The 23,272-nt window shown below is 34.9% G+C and overlaps 1 protein-coding gene across 2 annotated transcripts in view; it reads right to left on the reverse strand.

Moving 5' to 3' along the window:
- The window catches only part of EYS (eyes shut homolog), a 320,477-nt gene that overhangs the window by 247,768 nt on the left and 49,437 nt on the right, over window positions 1–23,272 (reverse strand). For both annotated transcript variants that reach the window (XM_052700892.1, XM_052700902.1), the window contains exons 2-4: window positions 20,456–20,646; window positions 18,660–18,751; window positions 3,507–3,657 (exon numbers count right to left, since the gene is read on the reverse strand). In XM_052700892.1, coding sequence (XP_052556852.1) covers window positions 3,507–3,657; window positions 18,660–18,751; window positions 20,456–20,646 — 434 coding nt within the window. The remainder of the gene's footprint in view (window positions 1–3,506; window positions 3,658–18,659; window positions 18,752–20,455; window positions 20,647–23,272) is intronic.

Genomic DNA, 23,272 nt, shown 5'->3' on the forward strand with positions numbered 1-23,272 from the left:
ATGATTTCCCATCCAAATTTTCCAATAAATTCACCCTTAAAAAAAGAATCAAAGGGTATCCCTTCAATAGTATGTAAGAACACAAGAGAAAACAGTCAAGGTAAGAAAAGGAATTTCCCCTCATTTTTGGAAATGAAATCTTCAACTTTTTAAGACTGAAAGGCGTGGAGTAATTTTTGCACCTTACCTTATGTGTGGAGGGCACTCAGACTCAGCAATACAAAATAATAAATGTGCCAACCAATTAATAAATAAGCAAACAAATAAATAGATAAATAAACGAAAAAGTGCACAGACATTCAAGAGATAGTTAGGAAATCACAATATAGGAAATTCTCAGAGGACACAATATTTTACCCTGTGGGCTGCAGAAATCATATCAAACTTCACTCAAAAAGAAAGTAAGAGAAGTCTCACATGGAAGTCAATATTACACTAATATGGACAAATACCATGTAAACAGTTTTGGCAATTGCAGATAGAAATTCCTGTTAGACAGGAACTGGCATCAATTAAAATGATCAGCTGAAGTGTAAAATCTGAAGTTACTGTTCTCCACAACTTAGACAATATTGGACAGTAGAGAGCCAACAGCAGAGTGAACTACTCCAGTGAGAGATTGAGCTCATCTGAAACAAGACAACGTATAATTAGGCAGATACCATAGATATCACAAGGGTCATTATGAGACTTGACTCAAAGGGCAGTCAGAGCATTTGCCAGGAAGAGCTGAGTCACAGCTGGAGCAGAAACCTCCCTTGAAGCAAACTACAGGATCAAGGTCAAAATCAGGCCTTTTCTATTTTGGGGATGATGAAGGTTTTAGAATGAAACTGCCTGCGTCAAATCTGATGAGAAAGAAACTCCCTGGAGTGGTTTTCTATTGCTGGGAATGAGCAGTCAAAATAAAGAGAATTTGGGCAGACTGTTCTCAATTGTATGACAAAAACTACAGGTACAGTCCTTATAGACTGTGTGTGACTTACAGCCAACACACCGTGATAAGAAAGCCAAGAAAAAATAACCTTAACCGAAACTACAAAAAAGTAAACATTAGAAAAAATGAAACAGTAAGAAAATATAAAAATGAACACAGAAATCACAAAGGAAAAAGGAAAATAAAATAAAATAAATTGCATAGGTAATCAGAAGCAACAAGAAATGAACTGCAAAAAAGCTTCATGAAGAACCAGAGAGGCAACTGAGAGCCTAAGATACATTTTTAGCTTTGGAAATTTATATGAATAAATACTTTCCAAGTACTAACTGAGGTAAAGTGTCAATGGCTTGAGTGCTTACACACTGCACAATGCTGTTATTACCTCTTCTGAATAAAAAAAATTACACCATAACATTTCACCTATTAACCCTGCATTAAAAGTAAAATAATCTATTGAACTATCATATACTTAAAGAAAGGAAGCTCATCTTGATATGAGTCTGAGATATGTCCAAGCAATATATTTTAGCAATAAATTACCTGTAAGCCACTGTATTTTACTGCTATTTTAACTTGCATAAGCTTTTGTTTTGTTTTAATTGAAATTGGCTGATAAGGAGCTATTTACTGTCTCAAACTTTTCACACACACAGAATTAAAAATAACCCTCAAATAAATTGCTTCTTTACTTCTAAACACATTCCAGAGACTGAAATTCTAAGTTTTCACTGTTGTTTCTTTGGAAGATCCTTCAAAATATTAATTTTAGCCAAAATTATACAACTTTGAAAGTATATTTTGGAATTTTTGTTAGTTTAGAACATTTATTGAGGGTGCATGCCTCTAAGTAAGTTAATTTTATACACAACTAATACAAAAAAAAATTCCATATATTAAAAAATATTCCATATATTATAATACAAATGGTTAGTTAATTATGAATGTTTGAATTAAGGAAAAATCTTGTACAATTGTAAATGTTCTCTTAATGCTAATATAAGGTATTTAGAAGTACACTTTTGGATGAGTACTTTACAACTCACAAGAACATGTTAGATTTCAACAACATTGTCACTTCATTGGTTACTATGCAATTCACTAAAAGCAAAAGCAATCTAAACACATTACAAAAACAGCAAGAAAAATCGCACCCGTGCTTGAAATTACTGTATTCACCTCATTACAAGATAACCCACTTTTACCAAAGAACTGAAGAGATAAAAAGGTTAAAACAGTTGTCACACGGTGAAGTCTACCCAAAGTATGGTTCAGAAAAATGAATTATTGACTACATATACTCAGCTCTACATGATCCAGCTATGCACTGGGAAAACAAAAACACAGATTAACTTTGTTACAGTCATCAGGTGATGAGTATCCAAAATCACTGCTCGGATAAATGAGACCCAGACTATGCTGAAGCAGCACTGTTTTGTGTATTCTAGATTGCACAGAAAACAAAGACTCGCAGAATAACTTTGTTAAGCGTTGGTGAACAACTTTACATTCTTGTAATACAGCTGGGAGATAAAACTAGGAGGTGAAATAATCCAGGTAACTAACTATGACTTGCTTTATACAATGAAAAAGTTGGGGCTTGTCCTGGGGCTCTATGATTAGAGAGGCCTCTGGTACCTTATGCCAACAATTTAATTATAAAAATCAATACATACTTAGTACAGTGGTCCCTTGGTACAGAGGCATACTCCATATTGAGACACCTGACAAGATGTAGCTGGCTGAGCTGTCTGGGAACTGCTCTGTACAGGAGCTATGCTGCCAGGCACTGGAATGGGTGTTTTGTTCCAGTTTCAACTCAATTGGAGGGCCTGGGGCCTTGGTTTGTGAGTGAGAAGAGTGTGAGTGCTATAGAACTAAAATTCACGTCTACATTCATTCTGCCCAGATTAGGAGTCGCTCACTAATGTCCATTATAGTGACTACCCTACTTGAAATTCCTCTGTAACAATAATTCAGTAGTAATCCACTTCAGTATGTCCCTCAGTATGTCTCTGTATGTATTCTCATCACCATTTCCACAGCTGTTTCTCCTCCACTTCTGTTCTAGTCTCACTGCATATTACATCACATGCTCACATACACCCAACTCGTACTACAAATACGTCCCCACAATCTCCAGTTCCTGTACTTGTCAGTCTTGAATGCTGTTCCACAAGTTAGTGCTCTCTATTCATTTTCAGACACATCTTTCCATTCAGGCGAAGGACAAAAGCAGAGGTCCTTTCTCTTTGGATAGGAAATTCAGTGCTGTTAGACTTCCCACATAAAATGCAGCTAACAGGTACCTCCAAATTTGCTCATATTTGTTCCCTGTCTACCCAAGGCAAATAGGATTGCAGCTTGAGTCATAATGCCATTTCTGTTCAATTCACTTGCTGAAGATCAAGACACCAGCAAAACTCAAGGCATGCCTTAGATGTAATCTCCAAAAGAGTGTAAGCAATTCTTATTTTTTGTATGATTTGTATCTCTCCATTTATATTGTATTCATATACCACTGCTGAAACATCAAACATCTTAAAATAAATAGTGGTAAAAAAAATACCTGCTTTATTGCAGAAGAATAAGGCAAGCCACCAACAAATATGGATCCTGTTTCAAGCCCGTATGAATTGGACGAGAAATTGCTAGGCATTCTTGTCTTTGCAGATATCTCCAGGATCAACATTTCTGCTTCACATGGCACCATGCTTTGCCTGCACAAATTTAAAAACAGGGACATTTTACCAATATATATAGTTTGCATTACTGTTTATCTGACAAATTAATTAGGCTGTCTTGAGGTTTTGGCTGAGATATATTATCTTCATAGAGGCTTATATAATGCTGTATTTGGATTTTTGATGAAAACAGCTGTGATAATTCAGCTTTTAGCTGTAACAGAGCAGTGCTTACAAAGATTGAAAGAAATTTCAGCCTTTTTCTGCTGTCATATCAGGGAGAAGCTAGAGGCAACTAAGGAGCTGGGATAGAACAGCACCAGGACAGGTGATCTAGACTGACCAAAGGGATGTTCCATAAAAATAGCATCACACTCAGCTAAAAACAAACAAACAAACAACAGCAAAAACTGGGGGAAAGAAAAAAGAAGGGAAGTACATTTAAAATGATGGTATTTATCTTCCCAATAAACCATTACACTTGCTGAGCCCTGCTTTCCTGGGAGTGGCTGAGCATCTGCCTGCTAACAGACAAGCAGTGAATGAATTCCTTGTTTTGCTTTGCTTGTGTACGCAGCTTTAGCTTTGCCTAGCAAGTTGTCTTCATATCAGCCTACAAGTTCTTGCACTTTTACCTTCCCAATTTTCTATTCCATCTCACCTGGGGAGAGTGAGTGGGTAGCAATGTGGTACTGATCTGCTTGCTGGGGTTAAGTGCCAACAGGCTGTTACTGAAATCGACGAGGAAAGAAAATCAAACAACTAGCTGTTCTGGCATAAAAGACTATAAACATAAAATAAGCTGTTTAACAAGCTGTAAGCTGGTGTGTCTTCGTAGTTTGAACTTCCATTAAAATGAAAACATACAGTAAATCTAAGCAGTTTAATTGCTAAAAAAGCAGAAGTACATAGTAGCTGAATAAAACAAAAGCTAGACAATATTTCACAATATAAATAAGAATTTTTCATTTCACAGAAAGACATCTAATGAACTGAATTATTGTAGATATCCTATATTTCACCATACCAAAAAAGATAATTCAGAAAAGCAATTTAAAATAAACTGCATTTTACAGAGAACAGACTTACTGTAATTTGTAATACATGTTTTCAAAAGCATCATTTCGAAGACTGAGAACAAAACAAGAGCCTCCAAGGAGGGAATTTCTTCCAGCCTGTCCTCTCATCAAACAGGACAGTTCAGGTGAAGCTCCGTGTCAAAAAAATCAGAGCTCAATCAGATGTATATGTAAAAATAATTCAAATGCCTTTGTAGATCAGGTGCTTAAAAAAAAAACCTCTTAAAAACAGTGTTTACCAGCCAAAGCTCTGAAAGTAAGAGTGTGTCATTTAGTTAGGACAGTATAGATAAAGTGTAAATTCAGTTTATCTTCGATAATGCCAAATCAGTTTCTGAAACTTAAACAAAAAGCATGGAGAGAAATGTATTCATTATTTTCTCTCAGATGATGTGTAAAGGCCTTCCCGTGTATAATCTGGCAAGGTTTCCTATCTTCTACTGTTGAGAAGATGGAGAGTTCACATTAGCAAAATTTGTTTATTTGTATATAAGCAATTCTGTTTATTGTCTGCACAATTCTATTTTTGAGACACTTGTAGAGAAAAATGCAACTGTGGTATTAGCCTTTTAGCAGAAAGGACTGTAAATGTTGTTGCAGGCAAACAAAATAGCCTTCTATCTTATAGCAAATAACTTCAGATGAAAAGCATCAAGTTCACTTTGTTGATGAAATAAATGTAAGAGAAATAAAAAGGGCTTTTAAGTCCATGGGCTAAAAATCAACCTAAGGACTCACTTGCTGAAATTAAAAATAATAATAATAATTCTCATCAGTTTTTAGAAAGTTTTATGAAACTTGCTAATTAATAGCAAACCTACATGGTGAAAATGAAGAAATTGTACCCAGAACTGCAATCAAGGAGAGGAACGTATTCCTGACATGTTTTGTAGATAAGCAAATACAAAATGTTCTACAGCACCCAGTTTTCATTACTTGCTTACAATGGAATTTTGCTGATAAATGCACGTAATTTCATACATGCATTCTCAGTGGCTCTGTTTGCAACGATCAAGCTGTTTTTCCCATGGCTTAAACCCAGTGTGACATCTTGAATAAATTCATTCTGCAGCAGAAAGCTTTGGTGTGAGTTCTAAAAAAATCAGTGAGTTTTAAATAACTACAATTTCTTCTGGGGCATAGTTTCTATCAATAAAGGGATATTAATAGTATAATAATCCTTCTGAAATATTTTAAATCAGATATTTTAATGCACCCTAATTCAGGATTGGAATGGAAGAGGTTTAGGAGAGGAACTGACAGGAAGAAGTTATTTAATTTAATTTTTTAAACTCATTTACAGGTACGTAGAACAAAAAAGCTGATCACGTAAGTTTTTTTTTTCTTTTTCTTTTTTTAATTACAGTTTTTCCTCTGCATATTCTGGGATGCTAACACTGTAATTGGTTACATGACCACGTAGGTATTTCTATTGCACAAGCATTCTATCTAAAAATATAGTTCTTTTCATAGTAGCTTTGGAGATATTTGTTAGCTTATATGATGGATTTGCAGAGGGATTTTTGTATGCAGATATAAACACACTTTGAAATTAATTTTCACTACTCTATGTCAGAAAACAAGTTAATGCAATTCATTAGTGTGTGAACTGCCTAGCCGTAAGCTTGTTAGAATGTCAGCCATGCACCTTTGATTGTGCTTGATTGAATCTAGCAAGTTCTGGCCAAATTAGAATAACAACCTAAAACCATTATTGTTGAGCATTTGCTGATGATACAATCACCGGGTCGCATATGCACTCTACCAAATTTCCATCAAGCTTTTAAAATACTTTTTCTACAATCAGCGTGTTGGGTGCTTTAAAGGTCATGTAAGAAGATAGAGCTTTTTGCATAATTATAAATATGGAAATGCACACAGCAATAATCAAGCACTTTTGCCTGGTAAGCTACCAGTAATTGAGCCTCTGTCCAATCCAGCAGTAACAGTTCACAGATTTCTCAATTGTATTTACGTAAATGCAGTGATTAAACACAGGCCTATTACTTATAACCCAAAGATAAGTTCTGTCAAAACAGTATTAAATCCATTGCCTGATGTCTCTCAGTTTGGAAGGATGGAAAGGTCAGATAATCATTTGATGACTGTTGGGAAAAAGGTACCTAAACATTACAATAGCTGCATGAAATGCAAATTATTTTACAAAATGTCTTTACTTGCTAATATTTGCCAGTGAAGATTAAATTACACCCCTTGGATTATCATAAAATGGTAAAAAGGTAATAAAACAAATAGAGGAAGAGGAGGAGGAAAAGGGGGATGCCCACAAAAAATACTATTTAGCTTTTTTGATGTTTTTTTATTTGTTGTTGTTGTTTTGTTTTGCTTTTTTTTTTTCCTGATAAGAAAAGTAAAGCTCTTATTTTAGAAACAAGACTGAAACTTTTATCCATCTAGCAATTTCACTCTGAATGTGATCAACAGTAAACAATTCACTAATTACTTCTGAAACACTTAGGATGCAATCCTATCGTTCAGTCCATTAAACACAAGTAACAGTGGATCTGCAAACAGTTCTGTCAGATATGAGCTGAGAACTGCAAGAATAGAAGTTTCATTATCAAATATTCTAAAAAAAAAACCACAAAAATTTCTAAATGTTATTAAAGCCAACTGACAAAACTCAAAAACATGTTTCATTATCATTTTGTTTTAACATTATAGATTTGCTATCCTGAAAAAGAATCAAAGCAAACTCCTGTTTCCCCCCAGCTTTCCACAGGTCCCCGTCCAGCAGCCCTCCCCCACCAAACCATGGCTGGGGGTTCAAGACACCCATCTTGTCCAGCAGCTAACACTTCTCCCAGTCCACTGTGTTCAGAATCTCATGAGCTATAAATCCCAGAGAGATCGTCCTGGAAGTGGCACCTACAGTTTCCTGATACGTCCATCAATTAGCAAGTTTTGGAAGTTTGTTTCTCGTCATTGTCTCCAAGCTTGCTGTGTTAAGCCTATGTCTTGGTATATTTAGTTTCTGGCTTCTCCATTTTGCTGCAGTCTTCCAGCTGACAGTGTCCCTGACCAGTTAACCTTGCTGGAATGAACATTCCCAAGCTCTCACATACCCTCATCAATTAGGATGAGTGGTCAGGTTTGGCTCCTATCACTGCCTTCTTTATTACTTGTAGGTCAGCTTTAGGTCCTTGTCCCTCTCTTCTTAACTCCTGTGGTATTGAAAAAGGTCCTTGACCAGGTAACTTTACAGGAGCTGTCACTCTCCTTCTACATACCATTACACTCACATTACCCCCAGTAAATTTATTTAGATAGGAAGCATCAGTTACTCTCAGAATCATTACATTTTCCCTCTGCAGTGAGATGCATCATTTCAGACTCCTCACATCTATTGGCCCTGATTGTTCCCTGCTGAGGCACCAGGATAACATGCTCTAATGTCACAGATGAAACAATGAGTCAATAACATATTTTTCTTGTTCCCTCTGACAGGAGACTTATTTCCTGGACCTGGGGCTAATTTCTTAATCTGGACTTGTAGAGTGGACTAAGTAAATAAGAAAGGACAAAAAAACTAAAGACAAAGCATCAAGTAAATTGCTTTAACAGTGACGAAGGGGGATAGGGGTTGAGGTGGGTTTGGTAGCTTGTTCTTGCCTCATATTCTAAGCAATGAACAAATACATAAACATAGTTCCCTAATTCTTATAACTTTGATTAGTTTATTTTAAAACACTTATTTATTAGTAAATTAAATGTCTGCAACGTGAGCTCAGGTCCTGACACTCAATTAGCCTCATTTTTTTTAACCAACTTATCACTTTTCCTGGAAATGCTGCCACTCCTTTAGCTGTCACCTCTGATTCAGACTGAAAAGGCTCACTGGTTAGTGTAGCTCAGGAATCACTTTTTATTTCAAATGTTGCCTATATGTTCTACAAGAAGTCTTATACAGACATGGTCTGTGGCCTGTCAGTTGGTTTCAAGTCCTGAGAATGGCTTTCAGATGATTTTATTTACCACTATAGACTTAGCTAGAAAAAAAAAAAGAAATCTATTTCAGTCTTTGACTATTTCTGTCTTGTATGATTTGACCTCTTTGATGGTCCTAAATTTTAACTGCTAAAGGTTTTCTTTGATGGCAAAGTTCCAAAAAGTTATATAGTATGATTTATAATTAAGATGAAGTACGATTAAATGAGCTTTTATCTTGCAAGTTACAAAACAACAGTTTGTATCAAATTAATTGGCTGTATTAACTTGTTATTAATTGCTATTAGGAACAATTTGTTATAATTAAATCCATTGCATTCAATTAAATTGTTAGAAATGCACTTGCTTATTCTGTGTGGATCTGTATGCGTGGAATGAAAAAAATCATGTCAAATATTGAACTTTGATTTTCAGATGGTTTTTCATCCCAGATAAGCCTGGTTTTATGTTATATTGCATTATATTAATGCAAAATAAAAAAAAATATTTAACTGTAAACAAATGCATTTTTTAACAGTAAGAAGATAAAAGCTTCTGCTTCCAAAACTTAAAATTTCTCAGCTACACAAAAGCTGTTGTTACAGTTAGCATGCATTTGGTATTTCATCCTCCTGTACTCAGCTCTGGTGAGGCTGCAGCCTTAGTACTGAGTTCAGTTATGGGCCTCTCACTAACACAAAGACATTGAGGTCCTGGAGCATGTTCAGAGAAGGTCAGTGAAGCTTGTGAGAAGACTGGAGTACAAGTCTTATAAGGAGCAGCTGAGAGGACTGGGATTATAGAGCTTGGAGTAGAGGAGGCTCAGGGGGGACCTTACTGCCCTTTACAACTACCTGAAAGGAGGTTGTAGTGAGGTGGGGGTCAGCCTCTTCTCCTGCAGAACTTGTGATAGGATAAGAGGGAATGGCCTCAAGATGCACTAGAGGAGATTCAGGTTGAATATTAAGAAAAAATTCTTCTCTGAAAGAGTAGTCAGGTACTGGAATGAGCTGCCCAGTGAGGTGTTCAAGAAATGTGCAGATGTAGCACTAAGGGTTTAATGGGCAATACTGGTGGAGGGTTGATGGTTTGACTAGATGACCATAGTAGTCTTTTCCAAACTTAACAATTCTATGATTCTATTATAAAAGACTGAGTAAGAAACTGACAATCTCTTTAATAACAAACAAAAACAAAAGCACTTTAGATGAAATATTTTGAATAAAAACACTTCCCATTATTCTTTACTTTATGAATGTTAGGTTTGTCATCATTGTACCAGTGTAGTTTTCAACATCTTTTTTTCTGAAAAATTGATCAGTGCAAATTTTCTTAGATGTATATGCAAGGAGAAAGTCTAATTTCAGTATTCTCATTTTTCAGAAACTGATTACAATATCTGAATATTCCAGTATCCTCTGTTCCACCACATACTCCAGTTTCCTCTGTTATCATTTCTTCATTTCCACTATTCCTTCTTTGTCTGCAAAATCTTAGCTTTTGTTGAACAAATAAAGCACTTGTAGAGACTTCAGAATGGGAAAGAGCATTCTGAGAGGTCCAGTAATTCAGAAATAAATTATATTCTGAAAGAGTATGTCTATGTAACATTAGCAGCATAACAGCATGATATTTTTTCCTCAAAGAAAGCTTGGCTCTCAAAGTTAAGCTGCTCATTATAACAAGATAAGATTTAACCTAGCATTTTGGAAAAATGCTGAAAGGACTGGGAACATGCACTGTAGATGTGGTGGAACTTTGGGTCATCTCACTGCCACTTCCAGTCCAGGTATATTCTGACTGGCAGTTCAGGCAAAAGCTAAGTTCTATCCTTTATTCCATGGGCATTCATATGTTCCTTCTCTCTTCTTTGCACAGCAATTTGTATTAAGGAAATCACTCAGCTGAAAACAACTGAAAACAACTGAAAACAAAAGTAGTACCTATTTTTAACTGGATCAGTTCTCTCTATATGAGCTCTGGTTACACAGCTAGGAAAGAAAGAAGAGAGAAAGAACAAAGCATCTTAAACATGGAAAAAAAAAGTCTCCCTGAGGCCAGAAGTCTGTCTAGTGGGGCTTGGCATTGTCTGTCTTTCACTGAAGTCACATCCAAAAAGACATAAAAGGAGCTCACTCTTTAAAGGTATGCTTTGTTTAGAGCATAAAATAACCAGATTTTGAAAAGGTAACATTTTCAATAATGAAAATGTAGAACTAAGTGTGATAGATTAAATAAAGGGTTTGAAAGTAAATTTATTCTCTGACTTGAACAAATTCTTTGCTACATGCTGTTGGTCCTGAACAAACTTTTCTTTAACGATCTCACAAGGGTCATCTTAGCACTTGCTTCCTACATCAAATACTGGCTTTTTTTTCAGTATTCTCCCAGTCTGTTGCTGCAGACTCTGCAAACTCCAACCTGTCCTTTAGGGAAACAAAGCTTATTTGCTTTCAGAAGAGGAGCAATCTCCCTCCCTCCAGATGACTTCAACTGAACGTACATTGTGCAGGATAAAGTGGAAAGACAGCTCCCTTCTCACTAAGTAGAAGTGTTCCAGTGTACAGTATTCTCACAGCATCATCTGAATAAACAAGCCAGGTAGATTGCTTGTCCAACTCTCTCTGTATTCCTCTGTTTTTTCAGGGAGAAAAAAGATGGCTAGCATCATGTCTCAAATACTCATGCTACCTCCTCAGTACAATTATTTTTATAAAACTTATATGGCATATTTCTGGATACAATGTGCAGTGCCTAACAGCAGTTTCCTCTGAGCACAGAACTGGCTAATAAATTTTGTTTCTCCATAGTCTGTGATATCACTCAAGTAGCAAAGCTTGAGATTTGCAGGGAAAGCATACCTAGCAGGTGAAAAAAATAAGAGAAAAGACACTTAAGGAAGAGTGAATTGGAGGTGTCTGCCACTGTGCACACAGTTGATGTTACATGACTAAGAGACACGGGGTTAGCAGGGCCCAAAGGGAATACTTATGCATCTTTTTTCCAGTCTTTCAGAGAAGTATTGGATGGGGCTTGCCAGCCGGAATCATTTGGATATATATATTCCTCAGCAGTAGTTTTATGTACTTGGTTTTAGGTATTTATGGGTTTACGTAGAGATCACCATAGCGGGATCTATCTCAGAAAGATATTTAAGAACTGGAGGAGTTTGATTTAAATGAAGTCTGTAGCTTTCCGAACAAAATTCTGACATAGATGAGATAAAAATCCTTGGTGGTCAAATGAGTGACCCCTTCTAGCCCACAGCTCCAAATCCAAGAAATGTTAAACATTTTATCTTAGGTAAAAGCAGTAGCTTGTGATATCATATTCTGTATTCAATGATTATCCATGGAGAGAAAAAGTTTCATCAATTATCCTTAAATGTTACACTGTTTTTTTTTTGTTTTTTTTTTTTTTTTTTTTTTTTTTTTTTTTTTGTAAGTTCCCTTTGTGATATTTGATGTATATGCTGTTATTTCCATAATATGTACATAAAATCAAAGAATTGATTTGGGTTGCAAGGGACCTTTAAGATACCTAGTTCCAACCCCCTGCTACAGGCAGAGATACATTCCTCTAGACCAGGTTGCTCAAAGCCCCATTCAGATTGGTCTTGAACGCTTCCAGAAAGGGGGCATTCACAACCTCACCAGGCATCCTCTTACTGTGTCTCACTACCCTCATAGTATTGTGTGTGTAAAATATATTGGCACCATATGCGAGAAAATGAGAACTTAAAATCATTACATTTGCTTAGGAAGACAAAGGGCAGAGCACTTTTAAGTATATAAAAAGCTACTGGAGTCTATGTATTATGCATGTTTTCTAAATAACTAGAATTATTCAAATAGAGGATACTATTATATTATTTTTATAAGTAAAAGTTATTTCAAATGTATAAAAGATGTCAATCAATGTCAAAATTATTTTGAAAATTATCAATTTGGTTATCAATTAATTTGGGCTTTTCTGAGAATGAGCAGTCTGGGAAATTAATAGTTTGAAGAATAGAGTTGGGTTACTGTATTGATCACATCCAATAAAATAGGATTTAAATGTGCTTAAGCAGAGAACAACTTAAGGATATGTCCTGAGGATAAGCCTCTGGCAAATAAATAAATTGTATCTCTGAAATACAGGGAGTTTAGTAATATGAAGTAACCAATAAGAAAGGGCATGTTGTTTCTTTTTCTTCTGAAAAGAATATTAGTAATAAGGGAAAAGAAAATTAGTTTCAGAACCTACAAATAAAAATACAGTTTTGTTTTTAATGATAACGAAAATTCAAAGAAGAAATGATGGCTTTGGTAAAGTAGCTCCACTAAAGTAGAAAAGCAAACAACAGAAAATAAAAACAAAACAAAACAAAAACCCAAATCCTAAAAACTAGTACCTAAAAACACCAGAGATTAATAGAAGATAAATAATTTGATACAATGTACAAAAACTCTAATTCCTGGAATTTGTACTAAAAAATAATCTTCAGAAAAAAAACACAAAAAAAACAAAAAAAAAAACAACAATGCTTACAAAGCAAACTGGACAGGTAAAATTTCACTGCACATCTATTGCTTTCCTTAATATTTCTTCAACAACAGAAATCATCAGTGCAGTCTCAGCATTCAACCTATGCATAGACCACTTTGCTTATCTAAGTTTCTTACTCTTTAATTGTTCTGATATTTTTAGTGAGATTTTGTATTTGTATATACATTGTAACTAATCTCCAGCATCTAAAAATCATTTTTTCCGTAACTTATTAAAAAAGGAGGATTAGGTTCTTGGCCAAAAAAGGAGTATAAATATTTTTGATAGAACGTTTATTCTTAAGAAGCACCATCATTTATTCTGAACACTTGACCTCCAAGTAGAAAGGTACTTTAAGCTACATTTAAATTATCAAGTATTTATGAGATAAAGTAACGAATAAAATTAGTCACAAGAGGGAATGTTATTTGCCCAACTTCCCTTCTCCTTATCTGTGAAAGGATTAAAATTAAATTAGTTCTCTTAATATATTGCTCAGGTTTGTAGAATGAACTGGAAAAATACATAAACAGATATTCCGACTACTAATATTATTTCAAAACTTTCCTTGTTTAGAGGTTTCTGATTCATAGTTGTTTTAATCTCACAGTTCATAAATCAGAATCTTCTTTGATTCTCTTGATTCAAACAAACTGCCTGATAGTGATAGGACTATGGGGAATGGCTTTAAATAAAGATGAGAGATTTAGATTAGATGTAAGGAAGAAATTATTTACACAGAGAGTGATGAGATGCTGGCACAGACTGCTCAGAGAAGCTGTGGATGCCTCATCCCTGGAGGCATTCAAGTCCAGGTTGGATGGGGTCCAGGGCAGTCTGATCTTGTGGGTGGCAACCCTAGCCACAGCAGAGGGGTTGCAACTGTATGATGTTTATGGTCCCTTCCAACTTAAGCAATACAACTGCGATCACTGTGTTTATATTTTTCACCTTATAAACTCAGATTTTGATCTAGGTATTGGCATTTCAAAATTTTGTTCGTCTCCACATCTACATCTCTCAGGGAGGTTGTGGATGCCCCATTCCTAGAGATGTTCAAGGCCAGATTGGATGGGGCCCTGGGCAACCTGGTCTAGTATTAAATTGGAGGTTGGTGGCCCTGCACGTGGCAGGGGAGTTGGAGATTCATGATCCTCAAGGTCCCTTTCAACCCAGGCCATTCTGTGATTCTGTGATCTTAACTATACTCTCAAGTCAGTTTTTTGTTTGTTTGTTTGTTTGTTTGTTTTGTTTTTTTCCCCCATTGATTTAGCCTCTTTGCAATGAATACTGGACAACGGGGAGTAGATTTTATCTCATTAAGCATCAAGAAACTGTGAAGTTTAGAAAACATTAAATCTCATTCTCTTACCAGTTAATAAATCACACAAAAACTGGAATAAATACAATACGCTAGATTTTTCCCAAGTAAGATCAGTGAGCTAGGAAAAAAATTAGAAATTATTTCATATTTCATATACCCTAGTTTTTCTTTAGGTACTTTAGGAGGGCCTTCAAATCCAAGGCCAAAACTGTGAGTATTTTAGTACCCTCTCAGTGGCCAGTTTAGAGGTCCAAAAAGTTCTTAAACCTTTTACGTCGGTAATAAATACAAATAAAGCTCAACTCTGTGCTTCATTAACTGTCCTGCAGCTAATGCAAGTCCACTGATGGCTTCTATGTGAGAGGCCCAGAAAACGAAGAGCATGAAATTATCTTATACTAAGAATCATAGAATCACCAAGATTGAAAAAGACCAACAAGATCATCCAGTCAAACCATCCGCCTATCACCAATAGTTCTCAATAAACCACGTTCCCTCAACACAATGTCTAAATGTTCCTTCAGCATCTTCAGGGTCAGTAAATCCACCATCTCCCTGGGCAGACCATTCCAGTGCCTGACCATTCTTTCGAAGAGGAAGTATTTCCTAATGTCCAGCCTGAATCTCCCTTTGTGCAATTTGAGGCCATTCCCTCTAGTCCTATCACTGGCTACATGAGAGAAGAGGCTGACACTCAGCTCACTAAAATCTTCCTTCAGATAGCTAGAGAGAGTGATAAGGTCTCCCCTGAGCATCCAGTCACCAGACTAAACAGTCCCAGTTCCCACAGCTGCACCTCATAAGGCCTTTGCTCCAGAGCTCACTAGCTTCATTGCTCTAGACATACTCCAGGGCCTCAACGTCCTTCTTGTATGCCTTGCAGCATTAACACACTTCTAGTATTAACAGCCATTGCTGTTAAATTATAGCTTACATTCGTCAGTCAGTTGAAGAGGTGGCCAATTAAGTATGTTTCCATTAAGTATACTGCATTTACATAGTACATGAAACAGCAGCTGGATGATCTCTTCACCTATATATTGTTATGTTGGAATCAAGGTAAAATAATGGCATCTTTGAGACAATAAAAAAGTAGGAATTTACTATAAGAAAATCCAGAGAGATATCCACAAATCAACATACTATGAAAGAGATATCTCTATCACTTTCTGCAGTTTTTTTCTACAAATTTTATTTATTATCCACGTACTTCAACAGTCCAGAAGCCCTAGGGAAAATTTGGGCTTTGTTGCATATTCTGAAGAGTAACAAATACAGCATATTTTGCACCATATGGGTTATTTCAGGCCTTCACAAAAGCTATCAACAAACAAGCAAAGTACAAGCTCCAGAGAGAGCATATGTTGCATTACGGCGTGATTAGAAAGACCTTATCCTGACTAGAACAATAAGAAAACATCTTCATCTCAAAACCAAAGACAATCAATCCCCCAAAGCCAATTATAACCAAAGATAATTAGTGAAAATTTCAAATTACGAACTTCATGAGAAAAATGCACCCTTTTCATATGATGTCTAGGCTGATGCAGCACCTAGACCAGTTTTCTAATCTTAATGGTCAATTAAAAAAAGAAATACAAATTTGATAGACTCATTTTAAAGAAAAGAAGTTCCATTGGTGACATCTACTGCATAATCAATTCATAAATTGCTAGATTTGTTAAAGTCACTGCCAACTGTGATTTGAGATAAAAAGTAAATTTAATTTAACCAAGGATGTTATGATGCTATTATTATCAGTATGGAAATGGTTATTCTTCCAATGCAGTATCATAAACCAAAAAAAGGACAAATTTCTTATATTGCAACTGCAGATCTCCTGTTTCTGCAATTCATTATACTTTATCAGTGTGTGTAGATGCCAAATATCAAAGAAGATAAATACTAAGGCGTTAAAGGCAGTTTTATAATGGCTGGAATAAGAAGACTGTGGTAGAACATTCTGTGTTGCTACTGAGGTAAATTCATATTCACAGTTAGAACAAACATGTAAGCTTCTTTCCAATGCTCAAATCTTTTTAACACCTTTTTCCCTCTACAAGGCCTGAAAAAAATCTAAGCCCTGTGGGATATTGTCCATATCCAGACTTTCACTATTGCATTATCAGCTCACTTGTAACAAAACCCAGACAATCAGATGTGGGTAAAATAGGCAGAATGATTTTCATTAAAAGAAGACTTAGTGAACAACCACGCTATCTTGCATATAAATACAGGGCTCTTGGGCACTGCTCCAAGGCACATGCTCCATTTTGCAGCCAATACTACAAACTAATCTGGGGCAATATCATATCTGAAATTATCAATCTTTCCAAGATCTGTGATGAAAATCCTGTCCTCTTACTGCATCCATTTTTTTTCAGTTGTTACAGTTGAGCAACAACATTCTATCATCATGAGAAATTTATTTCAGAAACGCTGCTATTTTACTTTCAGCATGAATGTCCTGGTGAACTATGAGGACGGGATAGAGAGCAGTGCCTCACAGTAATATGCATGTCTATTTGCAAACATTAAAAGGTGTAACATTGCTGATGTGAACAAAAGTAATGATCTCTGTGGGAAATTTGTTCTTTTCTTCGTCTATGATGTAAAATACTTTCCTGTAAGCAGAAAAGGAAGATATCATCACTGATTTTCATCGTGCTTCAACTTGTATTACACAATCCTACTTCTATTTGTTTTGTTAAATTTGACACTATAAAGGCAGCATACTGTTTGCAGATGGCTTATCTTCAGTAACTGAAATGTGATGCGTTTAGCAAATTTGCCAAAAATCTTTCAGCTCCACATCAAAGGTGCTCCAAACAAGTAGTGATACTTAAGAAGAAGAATGAAAAGTTTATTTCAATGAAATAGTACCGGACCATCATTATGCTTTTTTTTTTTTTTTTTAAATTACCAGGATGTTTGTTCATAATTCTTAATATCTGCAAAACAAAGAATATCCTAGCCTGTGCTTATACAGTGTGGTATAGTATTCAGCAAGTCCTGCATTCCCATCCTGGCTTTGCCAACTTCCTAGATACTGTTATTCCAAACTTATCTCACTGCAAGTCAGTTCTGTGATGATTAAATTATGTTTGCAAAGCTCTAGACAGCCACTGAATAAGCTACTGCAATGTTTCACCACAGTTGTTTTAATTTTTTATTTTGCCTCATTATACCACAGTTGATTAAACTAAATGTTAATTTCATGAAACAAAATAGTGAACATTTCAAGAATGATTATATCAAATCTAGTTGTCAATGCATTTTTGTTAACAGAAAGGATATAAAGCAATGAGTAATTTTCAGTACAGAATATACTTTTGCTTAACTCAAGCAGATGTGAAGATGCACTTTATGAAATCAAGATGATGCAGCTTCTAACCAAATCCTTCTGACATTTGTACCATTAGGATTTTAAATCCTAAAAAAATTTCAAAATCTATTTCTAGTCAATTAGAGAGGCTGGACTGATTGCCAACAACTACTCGCTACATATTATGAATCCTATTAATGTTATACATTCCCCTTCTCTTTCAACAGCAAAAATCAGTTTGCCTCATCTTACCTGAACAATCCTTAATATTCATCATTCACTGTCAATGAAATAACTTTTTAGACACACTGGAAATAGAAACGGGGATGTTTTTACCCCAGGCTATTGATATGCATTTTAGTTTGTATATTCAAGTTCTTTCCTTCTCAGGGAAGTTGGAGAAAAAAAAATCACAAAATAGGTGCATTTACACTATGGTAGTTAATGCAGTCCTGTTTTTCAAGAATTGCTACATCAAATGTTTCTATTAGTTACATTTTTGTTGTTGGAAATTCAGATTTTTCCTGGTCTTCATAAGCATCTTGGACTTTCTGCGCAGTATCTTTTCTCTTGATTTGTAATTTTAGCTTTGGCACACGATAATGATGAAAATAAATATATTTCCTTTCAGCACATCAGTGATGTAATTAGCACTGTCCAACTATTTGAAATATTCTTTCCAAGGAAGAGTTGTATTCCACACTGCCAGAAAATAATTTCACTGCACACATTCACATACTACTCATAGCTAATGAAATAAAATGTCATTGTCCAACTTAGACAATCTCTGAGGCAATTATAAACACAGACAACAATGAAATATAACACTTACCTAATCTGCACTTTATACCACTGTCCATCATCCACTCTAGCAGGAGTTGTGATGTTTTTGACTTGTGTTGCTTTACCACACACAAACTGGTACTACAGAGTGGGAAAAAATGCTTTTATTACATTATTTGTAATAACTAGAGAGCTAGTGGCCTAGAAACTTTGATTTAAAAATAATAAATGGTTTCATGAAAACCTGAAGGACAACATGCAAATCAAGAAAAACTAATGCTTTATTAAAGATCTAGATCAGGAGTATATCACATCAGAAATACACAAGCACACGAAAATGTTTGCTAGCCTGAAAAATGAAAATGCTTTTATCTTTGTGTACTGTACAATCAGATTGTATTATTATTATTATGGACCTGATTTGCAAAGAAGTTGACCATCTGCAACACAGTCGAAACTAGCATTGACCATGAGTAAATTTTACTTACCGTTTTACAGCCTCCTTATACTTCCAAACACGTAATGTAGCATGCAAGCTTGAACATTTAGGAACACCATTTAATTTCCTACACTAATGTGAACAAGCACTTGATTTCATGGTTTGTCTACTTATAATTGTAGCTTGATTGTGAGCTTAGAACCTCTTGTTCATTGGGCTTTAAATCTACGTTCAATTGAACAGTTTTGTGAATGATTAAGTGAATTCAATTAGTTTTAACATGGCACACTGGGAACTCTGAATAGATTTTTGTCAATTAAAGCACTTTCATATTTTATGGTGCTTACGATATGTTAGGAAAATATTTTTCTGCATCATTACTTTACTATGAACAAGTAAGATGGACTTAAATCCATCGACATTTTCTAAGCCTTGAATAACATCCTGTCCAAAATAACCTTGTTTATTTCAGATTAAGATAATCACTATATAATAAAACATGGTAAATAACAATATAAAAAAATAAAAGGTTATTTTTAATTATTTTCCCTTTCACCTGCAGTTTATATACCTTTTTATAATCATGTTCTTTAAAACATGAGAATCAATAGGATACGAATACTCATTTCACTATCCTTGCAAAACACTCATTTCTCTATCTTTGCAGAAGAATATAATAGCTTTTGGAAGTTTTTAACAGTAAAAAGTAAGATGCATTATGAGAAAAGAAACCATTCTTTTAATATCTTAAATCTTCTTACATCTCTTCACAAATACAAAATGATGTCTTCCTCAGAAAAGAAAGAATGATTTGCTAAAAGTAAAGATAACATAGTAAAGATAACATAGACTTCGTTCCTTACTGCATATACACAAATGTATTTCAATCTAGTCTTTTCACACCTGTCAAGCAAATAGGTTTTATGGATACTTTGGAACTATCAATTATCATGACAAATCAAGTAAAAGGTTTCTACTCATACCCATGTAGTAAGAAAGATTTGCTCTCTTCCCTTACACATTTTTAATGACAAAATTCATTCAGTTCCACAGCCTTTTTCCTTACGACAATTTTAATGAATGCACGAGGAGATTAAAGAGGTTTAGACTTTGCATGTAAGAAGGAATATCTAGAAAAATCTGATTATGTTTTTTTTTGTTTTTAAATGTTATATTTTCTGATAGACTTTCCCCTTATAACTACTCAGTTTAATCAAAAACCACTTGTTATGAGACATACACTCACATCCCATGAGACATCATTCTGAGAAGTTTGACAAATATTTTCCTTAAAATACTGAATATAGCAAATTTTCTATAGTAAAAAAAACAGAATACATATTAAAATTATTACAGATCCCAAATTTTACTTTCTTCCCGTTTAGCAGAATATTTTGATGCCTTACCTGTAAGATGCCATGTCTGATAAAAAGCTGAATTAAAAACTGTCCTATTGATTCCGAGCTCTCTTCAATATATAGGAGTAGTCCATCAGGTTTATAGGTCTTAAATTCCAAGTGGATGAAATTTTGCATGTTTAAATGCAAGCCTTGAAATTCCAGGTAAGAATCGCCATAATAGTGAGCATAACTAAAATCTGTAAATAGAATTTTGAGAGAGATAAATAAAAGGATACATTTTTCATCTATAAACACTGCATTCTTATTCTGCTAATAGCAAAGATATTCTGCTAGTAGCAAAAATAAAAGATACTCTCTTACATCTACCAAACCAACACATAAGAATAAAAAAATTGATATTAGTTTTATTCCTTCGAAGATTAACGCTAACAATATGTAAAAACTGAACACAAAGGTTTATGATAAACCAGCCAACTAGGATTAATGCCTGAAAGGAAAGGCTCTGAAGCTGATGGCACTTGGAAAATATCTGCAGCAAATAAACATGTCCTCAAGCAAATTTTTGGCTCTTGCTTAAAACAAAAGTAGTTTTCTCAAAGTTAGGAATTCACGTAGTTTTCGGTGAAAGAAGCAAGGAGTCATCTTTCTTCCCCTTCCTCCCTCCCTTTCTCTTCATTCCATAATGTCTTTTCCTTCATTCCTTCATTCCATAATTTCATTTTCCTTCCCTTTCACTTTCACATTTTGTGTGAACAGTATTCAACATGCACATATATTCATGAACAAATTCACACGCTTATGAGATTAGCTTTGTACCTCCCAGTATTTACACTGACTCCCGAATCAGCACATCCATCTTCTCTTAATTAAAAACATGTTCTCTTCCACACGTGACACAAAAGAAATTTAGTTGTCTTGTTGTAATCAAACTATAATATTTTGAATTTTTTACAAGTAAGAATAAGTCTCACTTCCAGAATCACACAGAATTACTTGCTTAAACAACTTTGTGAGACTGTTATTAATTTAAAGAAATAACAACTTACCCATCCTGCCAAAAAAAAAAAAAAAAAGTCAGTAAAACAATATGAACTAGATAAAACACACAGCATGTAGTAAGTAAATTTTGTTATTTTGCCTGGCTAATATCTCTCTGAATTGTGAACAGTGAATATGAGTATCTCTGAAGACTACAAATCCCATTTATGTTTTCTAAAATAGACTGAATTTTAATTTTTTGGACAATGATTTCAACAGCAAATAATATGTTTAAATTGTGAGCACCAATGAATTACACTCTATGCAAATATAGCCCTCCTTTGAAGTTATGCTGAATTTTATCTTTTCATGCCTTTTCAGAAAGCCATTTACAAATTTGTGTTCAGAGTCACTGTAGTCAAACATTCAACAAACCTCTTCAAAAATTCCAAGAGGTGAAGAGCAAATAGCAATAAAACACTGATATATGTACACTATATATTCAACACTGTAAAAGAAACAAAAAACTTCAAACAATACCAGTTGATAATCAGTGATATAAAAAAGATGTGCTTATAATTTTAGATGCATATAGATTTTACATTTCTGTTTTGAAATACAAGCCTTTATCTGTAAAGTTCAGGAAACTCAATATTGATCAATTTCCTCCATTTTACAGACAGGATTATCACTCTATAAAAAGAGCAGACACAGCTTTAGAGGATTACCAATCCCCACCCCTGTTTTGTTTGCCTTCTCAATTTCTAAATCATTCCCTCATTCCATTTGCCCTAACCTGCCCCTGTGTGTGGTTTTGCTTCTCCTACAGCACCATGCAGCTACCTACACATCCCTGAGACACACTGATATCAAACCTGCTTGACTCCACTTAGGAGATATGTTCAGCACATAATTAAGAAAATTTGTGCAAATAGGTTGTATTTTCTCCGATGCTGTGCAGATGCAAAGCATCTGATCACTAGAAAGGAAATTAAAGTCTCTATACCGTGCAAAGAAAAAAAGGCAGGGGGAGAGCAAAGGCATTTACTAATGCTTCCTAAATTTATATTGTAAGTGGTAACTGTGCCCAGAACAGGATCTCTAAATTTCTAAATTTCAAGAAAAATCAAATAAACCAAAGCTAGTGGTTTCTACGTTCAGCTTTCTACGATAATTACAGTAAGCATACAGATACTGCAGAAAAAAATTATACTTTATTCTCCCTGAGGTTCACGCTTATTTATCTTCCTAAGATGCCAAGTAATGCTGCGTTGCAAAGTAATACATTCCATTATTCAATGGACCTAGTGACAGTTCACCTTCTGATTGGAAATATGTTTATGCTGCAACAAAGGAAGCTTTTTAAAGAAAACAGTTCAGTAGTTGAATTATTGAAACAGTGCTTTGTGTCCATGAAAATGGAAAGAGTTAATGAGAGAAAGCATGTAATTTGTTTTGCAGATTCCAGTTTTTGTAAGACCAACCAAACGTGCTACTTGAATCACAAATGGCTCCATACCCTCACATAATAGCTATTAACTAAATCTACCCCTGGGGTTTTACCTATAAGGATTTTTACATTATTTTTAACAATGCATAATTTCCTTTCATAGAACAGAAGCTTTGCTTATAATCCTTCTGCCACACTTATAAAAGCAGCTTATCCATTTGACCTCCAGAATTGTCTTCCTAGATTGCTATTTGTCCTAAAGCAGAGGAGGGCTCATCACCCAATCCTAGCAAAGAAAAAAAAAAGGAAAGAAATTGAAACTGTATTTTATCTTTCACTCTGAATGTCTAATACTTGCTTTTTCCTAAAAAACAGGAAAGCCCTTCGGCTGACAAAATCCTTTCAGCTGTAGCTTGTTCCCCTGCGTACATACA

Source organism: Tympanuchus pallidicinctus, unplaced genomic scaffold, assembly GCF_026119805.1.
Source record: "Tympanuchus pallidicinctus isolate F22 unplaced genomic scaffold, pur_lepc_1.0 scaffold1, whole genome shotgun sequence".
In the NCBI taxonomy this organism is placed as follows: Eukaryota; Metazoa; Chordata; class Aves; order Galliformes; family Phasianidae; genus Tympanuchus; species Tympanuchus pallidicinctus.